The sequence below is a fragment of the Lagopus leucura genome, unplaced genomic scaffold (assembly GCF_019238085.1).
Source record: "Lagopus leucura isolate 7727_CA_CO unplaced genomic scaffold, USGS_WTPT01 Super-Scaffold_100002, whole genome shotgun sequence".
In the NCBI taxonomy this organism is placed as follows: domain Eukaryota; kingdom Metazoa; phylum Chordata; class Aves; order Galliformes; family Phasianidae; genus Lagopus; species Lagopus leucura.
This window is the reverse complement of record NW_024962263.1, coordinates 54,807,269-54,818,250: the sequence shown is the minus strand read 5'-3', so window position 1 is coordinate 54,818,250 and position 10,982 is coordinate 54,807,269. Positions and strand designations below refer to the sequence as shown.

The following is a 10,982-nucleotide window of genomic DNA, read 5'->3' as shown; positions in this document are numbered from 1 at the left end:
GAATGGAATGGAATGGAATGGAATGGAATGGAATGGAATGGAATGGAATGGAATGGAATGGAGCAGAGCAGAACTCAACAAAGTTTCCAGCAAAATCATGTTGGTAACTGTGTTGTTTTGGGCCACTGAGAGGAGCAAAGCACTGCCAAGACAATTGTAGTTGTCTCTTTTCCTCCTGCCCTGTAGCAAGCACAGTTTAGCACTGCTTGCTGTATTTCCAAGGATATATTTCTTTATTCCTAGATCCAATCTTTTCATGTCCTTTGGATGCTTCTGTTTTTATTGTCTGAAGGAAGGGGAAACATTTTTGTCTTTCACAGTCGTCTTTTTTATTTCCTTTGTTGTGATAAAAGGCTATTGATTTGGGTGCATTTGTGTGAACCTGTGACTCAGGTGTTCTTTTGCATCACCAAAATAAACATGAAATTGACCATTGTTTTCCTTATGTAAATAATCGGAGAAATAGAAAATAGTTCTGTTGATATTTGCAAAATGCATTGAGGGGATAATATTGTTATCAGGAGATGTGTTCCAGAATATTTGACTTGCACGTCCTAGATTCCATTTGTCTGCTGTCTACCTATACCTGCTGTTAAGTATTAGTCACTTTAAAAAGGGAAAAAGATAACACACATTATTCACCATTAATTCTTTAAAATGAGTCATTATTAAAAGCTTAATTGTTTGCTGAGAGGATCCAAATAAGTGGACTTTGCAAGATCAAACAAAATTGGAGATATTTGTCCAAATTAAAATGGAAACATGCATCTAGAATGTACCAAATGAACATGTATGCTCCTGTAATAATAATTTTATTATCTTCAGCTTCCAGGCCAGACTTTTAATTATGACCCTTTATATCAGTGAAAACCATGTATTCAGGATTAAAAACCTATTTCTTTAACTAGTCTGGTTAAAGACTGTGGTTTGATATATTCTATGCTACAACTTTTATAAAAACCAGAGAACACTTCTAATAACACTTTTCTAATTTCATGGTTCAGTGCACAGTCAGTAAAGATTTAAATAATTCAGAAAGAAAGCCTATTCTGTTTCTTTATTAGAAGTTTGAGTCAGGCAAATTCTTTGACATTTAATAGGTTTTTAACCCTTTTAATAACTTCTTATAATGAAATTTATTGGAGGTTGTTTTAAATAAAGGGTTATTATATTAGAGTGAATAACAGTCAGTAGTTTTTTATGATTAGTTTTGAGACCTTAGTCCTGTGTGACTCAAAGGATATTAAAACATAAAAAGAAAAGAATGTTAACAGTCACCAAATTAACTGTATACTGAGAAATATAGAAACTGTATATTATTGCATTCTTGTCATTATGTGATTGCACTATAAAATTTTGCAGTCAAATTTTGAGTATATAATTGTTTTAAAGGAGCTTAAGATCACTTACAGAAAGAATACTATGTAAAGCAACAAAAAGTGGTTCAATTTGTAACAGAATGATTTTGGAAAGATTAGAGTAGTAAAATTAATAGGATGGGGTTTTTTGTTGTTTTGCTTTTTTTTTTTTTTCTTCACGTTAGGGTTCTTTTTACATGTGAGGTTTTCGCTGTTTGATTTTAAGACTATTTTCCTAATGAACAGAAAATTTGAATGACCCATTCATTTTGTCTTGAACATGCACTGGGCATAGATATAAAATGCACTTGTATACAGTACTAAGTATTTCCCAAATACCCACTTACTTTAAAACTCAGTTTTTCATTATGCAGTTAGCTGATACAGAAGAGAATTGTAAAAATGAGATGATGAAAACACACATCCTTTTTTCTATTAGGTGATGCTTTGGGTTATTCCTTTTAATGTGTTCTAAATAGTTCTCTGTGGTCATTTTACAGTAACTTTAGCTATGATAGCAAAACTTTCTTTAGCAGTCATCCTTTTATGTATATGAAAGAAGGCTTGGTTATATAAGAAGGTTTATGTATATAAAAGAAGGCTTGGTTACAGATATAATTCCTACTTTTACTGTATGCAAAGATCTGTGGAACTTAGTGTTTGATCTGCCTTCGTTCCTGGCAGGACATACACATTAGTTACAGCTTTATCTGCTCTGACCAGTGAATCCTAACTTGTCAGATTTCAAACTTCTAAATACTGGGGTCACATTTTTGTTCTTCTCTATTGTACAAATACAAATGTTGAACTAGTTTTATATTACCACTTTGAATAGCATCAACACGTTGTGAAACTACACATGAAATGGCATGGCTTGATTTTAATTCAATTGAAATTTATCTAAAACCTAACTACAGATATATAGTGAATAACCATGGGGTATCACAGCACAAACCTGCTGGAGTTCATGAAGAGTTTGGACAGCATTCTCAGGAATAAAAATATTCCTTTTTTAATTTGGGGTAGTCTTTTGTGGAGCCAGTAGTTAGACCTGATGACCTTTGTGATCCTATGACCACTGCTAACCATCATTTGGGAGTTTGCAATGAGTGGAACAAACATTCAGTTTTAATACGGCACACATGCCGGCAAAAGTTGTTCTGGGAATATCATTGAGAATACTAATAACAGAAATCCCTTCAGCTGACCAAGGAAGATCAGTGGCACCTATAATGGTGTCAGAGATGAATGACATCAGTGAAGAAGGGTTAGGATTAGGGTTATTGCTCTTCTCTCAATACTGTGGATATTATCAAAGGTAGAACTTCAAGATTCCCTGGGTTTTTCTCTTAAAATCTTTATTTGAATTAATTAATTGTGCTGTACTTTCCTGTTTTCCAGGGGGAAGAAGTTAATTTTCCTACTAGTAGTTGATGTGGTGCTGTGTTTTGGATTGAGAATGAGAATAAAGTTGATAACACACCACTGTTTTTTTATTGCTGAGCAGACTCAGTTAAGGACTTTTACGCTTCTCAAAATGCTCTGCCAGTGAGGATCTGGGGGTACACAGGGAGATGGGAGGAGGCAGAGCTAGGACAGCTGTCCCAAACAGGCCAGAGGGATACCTCATACCATATGGTGTCATGCAGAAAACAAAATGAGGGAATTGGTGGGAGGGCAGATGCTTCTTGGGGTCTGGCTGGGTGTCAGTCAACTACTGGTGAGCAATTGCATTGTGCATCACTTGCTATGTATATTATTATTGTTATTATTAGTTATTATTACCCTATCCTTCTCTATACTGTTAAACTGTTTTTATCTCAAGCGAAGAGTTCTAACGTTTTCTAATTCTCTCCCCCATCCTACTGAAGGGATTGAGTGAATAGCTGTGTGGTGCTGAGTTGCCTGCTAGGTTAAACTGCAACCCACAGCTTCACAATAGTACACAGCAGTATTTCTCACAATAGCATTTCTCTTTGATTTACCTTGAACTTCTAGACAAGAAGTAAATGACCATCAACCACTTCTACCAGGTCCATCAGGAAAGTTTGTATGATCTCTCACCTTGTACAAAAATTAAGCAAAAATCCCCATCACACCTGGTAGTGATACTAGAGATAAGGCCTGTTGTGCTTGCTATGAATTTGCTCAGGATAGTGAGGTATATGATCCTCACTTACTTCAGAGAGTAAGCCTTTCTCCTTCAATTTTAATGTTTTCATCTCCAGTCTATAATCACTAGCATTTCTTGCATATGTTTAGACCTGTCATATGTACTTCATTTTGTTAAGGCAACTTCGCTTTTTTCTTTCAGTCAAGGATTACACTTACTAGAAATGTTTTTAAGTAAGGAGAAACAATTTGGAATCTTACAGCTTTTGAGAGAGAGATTGTATCATAATTCTTAATTATAACAAGAAAAACAACATGGAAATTATTTTGCTAACAACACACTCTGATTGAAACTGCCTGCGTAATGCTTCTTAGAAAAAAACTTCTTTGCTTCATAAAGCAAGCTTCTGGGTTGTTAGTTAAGGGTCCTCCCATTTGACTCTCTTTGCATCTTGCATGAGTAACCAGCTTACATCAGGAAGACGGATTATTAAGGATTTTTTTTTTTAATGCTTTATCCTAGATTCTGTTAGAGACTTGAAGGATTCAATCTGAAAGCTATGTCAGATAAAAATGTGTGTATTTTGTGGAGTTTGCTGCATGGTATTTCAAGAAAGACAAAGACCATTGAACAAAGTCCAGAGGACAGCAGGAAGAATGATCAAAGGTGTAGAAAACACAGCATATGAAAAAAAAAAAGTCTTTCAATCTTCAGGTTTGGTTGTTTAGTCTAAAGAAGAGAAAACTGAAAGGAAATTCATAATAGCTTTCCAGTGTGTGCAGCTTTTCTGTAAATAAGGGGAAAAACATTCCTCATGTCCACTGGGAGTAGAGTAAAAAGTAGTAGGTTTAAATTACAACAAAGGAGATTTAGGTGAGACATTACGGAAAAAAGCCCTTTCCACTGTAAGGATAGTTAAGCACAAGAATTGCCTAGGGAGGTTATGAAGAGGTTAGACAAACATCTGTCAGAAATGATTTAGGTATAACTAATCCTGCTGAGAGATAAAATGTTGGGCTAAATAACCTTTTGAGGTCCCTTCTAGCACTATTTTCTGTGATTCTGTGATTAGGGTACTGTTTTCATATTGTCCCACGGTGAGATGATTCTGTGTAGGGATGTGCTGTATTCTGCATAGCACAATTTTCTTAATTATTACTTTAACTTGATATGGAAAATGATGGTCTGATGCTTAATGCAGTTTAGTTTTATTCTTACTACCTTGTGAGCTCTGTGCAGGGCATTAGGAGCTTGTTTTCAGGCAAACAACAAATGGGTTGTTTTGGTAGTGCACTAACTACATTCTTATTAGGTAGGTTATTGGTGGGTTATTGGTACACACCTCAAAATGAGATACTCTTACAGTGATTTTTAATGCATAGTCAAACACCTGCATAAGTAGATGCTCCATTTCTGCTTATAAATAAAATGCAAATGGAAAAAAATATATAGCCATGAAGAGAGTTATATCTTAATTCTGCATTAGTAAAGCCAAAATAAAACCAGACATGTTCTAAAGCTGAGTATAAAGTTGTGAAACATCCTGAAATTGACAGATGTAGGATGATATTAAAGTGCCAAATATTATTACCTCATCAAACAGGCCATCAAAGGCATCATTTTAAGACTATCCTTATCCCCTGTAGCACACAAATTCTTTAACTTTGTTCCTCTATTTGACATTCTGCCATCAAGCAAGATTTGTCTTCGTCTTTGTATTCAGTGAAGTATGTTTGCAGTATTGTTTCTGAATATTGGATATGACTCCAGCACAGCCACACTGTGGTGGTCTCCATCTGGAAGAACTAGCAAGTTGAAGCTTCTGATTGTGAAGTACTTTGTACGGAATTGGTCATACTTTGCTAGCAGTGCTGACAGAGGATGTGTATGATCAGTGCCACTGTTCACACAGAGATGAGGTCATCAGAATGTTTGAGACAGGGACATACTGTCACACCACAGCAGCAATGGAAGTATGTGGTTTTCATTGACGGGCCTGTTCTTGAAGTCTGATGATTCTTTAGAAATGTAAAGATTCATTATCACATGCTTTCCACAGCATTACATAGGAACTTTTCACAGTGAATGTGGTCAGCTCCCTATTCTGACTGAGATTTCCATTTTCTTAGATAGCCTTCTTGTTTCTTGAGGAAGGATCAGGATTTGGGAAGGCTCTGCAGTGCAGGAGAGAAGCTAGACAGAAATCTCATCTGTAAATGCAGAGCCATGTGCATTCTCCTTGCTGAGGGTCACAGTTCAGTTCATGGATGTCACTGGCATGTTCCCAGGTATTGCTCTTCTCTGCAGGCAGGTCCCTTAGGGTGTTGGTTTCTGGCTTAGGGAACATGTACTTTAAAGCAACCTGTCTCCATGCTGCTTACTCCTGGTTTTGTAAAGGTTGCCTGGTAGTGATATAAAAATTCAATATCCTTAGAAATATGTATATGCATATTTGGGGGGATATATTCACTATCCCATTGGTGTTGAGATATCTGAAAACAAGCTGTGTGTTCGATGCTGGAGCTAAAACTGAACACAGACTCTTTAAAATATATGTTATTTTAAAGATGACAAACACAGAAAGCTCTACAGTGTCTATCTGGTAACTGAAGTTCAAGTAAAAAGTTTTTAATAAAGGAGAGTGTTTGAAAAATAACAAGTTTATTGCATTTTTCTTGGAAAAAAAAAAAAAAAAGTAATTAAAATTATAACCTTTGCTCTGCTTTCAATGAAGTAGGTACTTGGCAAATTCATTCAAAAAACTGAAACAGTTGCTAGGGTTTTCAGATAATGTTTGTTTCTATTCCAGCGTTCGTAAAATCATTTGGATACACATTCACACGACCGCAGCATCACAGAATGGCTGCAGATGGCAGGGATCTTTGGGTTTATCAGTCCCAGCCCCATCTGCAGCAGGTACACCCAGAGCAGGGGTCCAGGCCTACATCCAGGTGGCTGCTGAAGGTCTCCCATGAGGAGATTCCACAGCCTCTAGGCAGCCTGTGCCAGTGCTTTGTCACCCACAGAGCACAGAAGTGCTCCGGGTGTTCTGAGGGAATGTCCTCTTCCAGTTTGTATGCATTGCCTCTCGCTCTCAAACTAGACACCACTGAAGGACGTGGTTTTGTTTTCTTTGCTCCTTCCCTTTAGGTATTTTTGCAGATGGATGAAATCCCCCAACACTTACTCTTCTCTGGTCCAAGCTCTCTCAACCTCTCCTCATGGGAGAGGTGCTCCAGTCCTTCAGTCATCTGTGTGGCCCTCCATGACGAACTCTCCAACATGTCCAGTTTTCTACTGGGGAGCACAGAACTGTACGCAGTGCTCCAGGTGTGGCCTCTCAGTGATGAGCAGAGAGAGGGTACGGAGCACCACCCTCAACCTCTGACAACACATTGCCTAATACAAAATCCCTTGGAGGGTTCTGAGCTGTGCTTGGTGTTAAATGCAACTGACAGGGTGAGCGGGAGGCTTTAGGGGGTGCCTCTTTTCCTGGCTCACCGGGGACCTGGCACCAAGCGGTATGTCAGCTGGTGAGCACCCTTTGGAGAAGGCTTTGGGGACAGCCTGCCTCCCTACTCATCCTGCACCAACTGCTTGCTGTTCAGTGACACAGCTGGACTGGGGGAGATAGGGCCAAGCAGCGGTTAGATCTTCACAGCACAACTGCTTTGGGGTGGATTGTGTGCCAGAGGCAGTGATAATGATAGCTTTCAAGGCTAATATGTTTGAAGGGGAGCTGGTACTGGAGGAAAGGGAACAAACATTCAGTAGCGATCTTTAAACGTATGAATGTCTGTCAGGATTCAGATTTCAGTCTTCAGTTGATTTCTTACACTGCTCTAACTCTTTTCCTCTGGTGCTATAGTATTCATTAAGCAAACTTGAACATATTTGTATAGATAACCCCTTTTTACCAAAAGCTATTAATTTCTAAAGCAATATAAATACAGGTATAATTATGTTTGCAGAATGTATTCCAAATACTTCTCAGAGATACATGTGCATTTAAAGTGGTTAGAATTCCAGAACTAATGCTATTATAAGTTTAATTTACTGCCAGCCAGTCAGCCTTACAAAAATCAATCTGCAGGCTCATAAAATATCTCCCTAAAATTTGTGATTTCTTACTAATGAGAGAAAATGTGAAGTTACAGGTTTATCTTTCCTTTTTCTGTGCCTTACTGGTTGTGAGGTATCCCATAGATTCCTCTGATATCTAGGAGAGTGTATATGAGAGACCGATAGGTTATAGAAGTCACAAGGTATTAGAAGTTAAAAAAGAGCTGAGCCATCTTTAAATGTTCTGGATGACAAGTCTAACAAACACTGTCAGTAGATAGAAGTGGTTACATTAATACATTGAACCATTAACATGTGTCCTTATCATAATGGAATTTATACAGTGATAGTTGCTGTCAGATTCCACTCGATACTCATGACATGTTTGTCTGATGCACTGAACGACAACTGTATCTATTTCATTTCAGCTCTGAATTGACACTTCAATTTTATATCACCCACATAACACCTTAGCTTAAATCTGAGCTTCTTGATACTCTTTGTCTTTTGTCATGTTTTGGTGTGAAATGAAAAGACATTATAAGGAATCTGTTGTAGTGTGTATGTGTGGTACATTTGACCTCTGGACAAGAAAGGAGTTTCATCCTCCAATGCTTTTAATTCTTATCCTTGCAGAGAATGAATTTGTTGCTTGAATTAAAATAGTGTGTCTTGTTAATGCTGAGAAGCGGTGACCCACATAGCACAATGGATTCATTTGTCAATCCTGCAACTTCTGAGCTTTCTGTTCATATATGCCTCAGCAGCAAATCAACTCAGAATTCATTTAATCAGTCTATCAATGGATCCTTTCTGTCAGTCTGAAACCTTAAAATTCCAGTATTTCATTGGGCAGCACCGGGCATAATAGATTTGGACTTAATACTGGATATTCCAATTCTGAAAACTCCAGCTTCCAAATTCACAGCTCAAACACACACAAATCTTAAGAAGAAAAGTAGGATCTGGAAATAGCCTTGAATTTTGAGGATATTAATATTCTGATCTGGCTCTAAACTTCAGAATGCAAACCTGCCCCAGTTTGTTAACATTTCTGAGATACTCTGAATGCAGTTACAGAAAGCAGTGCCTTTTTGCTCCCCTTAAAAAGAAACAAGCTTTCAGTGCTTTTTTGCTATTCTCACAGGCTGAGACTACAGCCTGAATAGTTTGTAACAGTCAGTGTTATGCAAATGACAATCACATTCTATTGTTTATTTTCAGTATTTATATGTTTGAGTACTTGCCATTTCTTTTAAGCCTTATATAGCCAATCAGGCCAACAGAGCTCTGAAAGAACAGGACACGTTATTAGTGATATGCTTAATACAGTTTTTTTCCTCTTATAGATGCAAGATTTACGGAATACAGAAGGAGCCCAGTATAGTTCCCATCCTCAGATGGCAACCATGAGGCCAAGGGTTCAACCTGCAGATATTAGGCAGCCAGGAATGATGCAGCACGGGCAGCTGACTACTATTAACCAGTCCCAGCTCAGTGCACAGCTTGGTTTGAATATGGGTGGAAACAATGTTCCTCACAACTCACCCTCTCCACCTGGAAGCAAATCTGCAACTCCTTCACCATCCAGTTCAGTCCATGAAGATGAAGGAGAAGATAGCTCTAAGGTAGGCTTAGATGCTAGGATTACTGTATAAATGGTGGATATTTTTAGGACCTGCTAAATGAGTCATACGGCCACAGTTATTAAGGTGATACTTTATACATTGTTGGTGGTTGACTAAAGTGAATTAAAGAGTTATGAATACAGAACTTATAGTTTCCAGTCAATTCTTCGGGCAGTTTGAGTAAATGACATCATTGTTCTCTGTGAGAGCAAACTGGAATCCTGTAAAATATTAAAGGATAACCATTCCTTTAGGACTTCAATATAAAGGTTGAGTTTTCTCACTTGCATAGAATGGATGTTTGTTCCCAGTTAAAGATCAAGTTACTGCTATAAAAAAGTATGAACTGTGTGTACAATATGCTAGTCTTTGCAATTTGGTCATAGGGTGAGTAAACAGAACTTCATAGCAACGAGAACAGAAATATCCTCTACAAACCTTCAAGATCTTACCTTTAAAAACTTGAAGACTCATTACATATTTATGATTTTGGAGGTGCTGACACTGAGGCATGACATGTTTAAGCTTCCTTTTAGCATCGCTGTAGGCTTAAAAGAAATAATCATCATTCAAATAAGAAAGTTTCCTTTATTTATGTGATAAGTGATGAGTTATTTAGCAGCTTTCATATAAAAACCTTCCAAACTTCCCCAAATCCTGAAAGCATCCCAAAAAGTAAGCAAGTATATTAAGTTAATTTTGCAGAGACTTAAGATGAGAAAAAAACCTGGACTTAACACAAAGTCATCCAGTAAATCAGGCATAGGGCATATGGGAACTGAGAACCTCTTCGTTCTAATCTGTTCTGAACTGCAAAATGGAAGTTGTTATGCAGTAGTGAAAATGTTGTACCGTGGCCATATCTTGTGGGGAATAGTAGCAGACTTGAGAGGAACGTGAGGAAAACACGTGAGCCACTGAGGAGGTATAATCCAGTCAAGAATTGTAATTCTGATTTGTTTTCAAATTGTATTGTTTTTCATGCCTCTAGCTATAAAATAATCATGTAATTGGAGACATATGTTTTACTACATTTTAAATAAACTCAGATTTAAAGTTTTATTTCAGGACTTTCCCCTAATTTCACAAACTTCAGGTTTCAAAGATTACTGAATAATTCATACATTTTAAATGAGCACTTTGTTACTGAGGGAGATTTTAGAATACAGCTATGCAAAAATAATTCCAAGCAGCCGTTACTTTTTCAGAATAATTTATTTGCTACTCCTGTTTCATTGCTAATATTTTTTGTACATCAGTGGAAGTATGCAGTTTGTTTTAAAATTCTGGAGAAAACACCAAATCTAAAATTAAAACATCTTTTTTATTTTATTTATCAAATGCTTAATATATTTAACCCACATTTCTGATGTAATTTTTCACTGCAGCACTTCATTCTGCCAGAAGTATAGAATTGGGGATTCATGCAAGACAGTACACATATGAAAGTAATATTTTTAATAAAGAAATAATGACTGCTGCAGACCAACTAAAACTTGATCTTTTCTCTATGGAAGCCAGATTATACAGTGTTCAACTTTTTAACAAGCCATGTTATTTTGGAAACTGTCTTTAAAACATTCTCATGTTCAGTGTGAGCAGAAAAAGATGAGAAAACGTACAGAACACAACACAGATTTAAGAAAAACAACTCAGGCTGCAAAAGTGGATACATTGCCTTAAAATTATTCAATAATTGTAATTTATAGTATTAAACTTAATAATGATATTAAACTAAAATATTATTAAACTAAATAATGATAGAGGGCATAAACTAGTCTCCAACTAAAAAAGATTAAACTATAAGCTTAAAGGCAGGCA

General features: G+C 36.9%; 1 protein-coding gene across 3 annotated transcripts in view; it reads left to right on the top strand.

Annotated features, from left to right (window-relative positions):
* TOX (thymocyte selection associated high mobility group box) overlaps window positions 1-10,982 on the top strand; it is a 219,631-nt gene that overhangs the window by 168,576 nt on the left and 40,073 nt on the right. For 2 of the 3 annotated variants that reach the window (XM_042870264.1, XM_042870265.1), the window contains exon 4: window positions 8,883-9,161. The exons of the other annotated variant lie outside the window; for it this stretch is intronic. In XM_042870264.1, coding sequence (XP_042726198.1) covers window positions 8,883-9,161 — 279 coding nt within the window. The remainder of the gene's footprint in view (window positions 1-8,882; window positions 9,162-10,982) is intronic. 3 annotated transcript variants of the gene reach the window in all.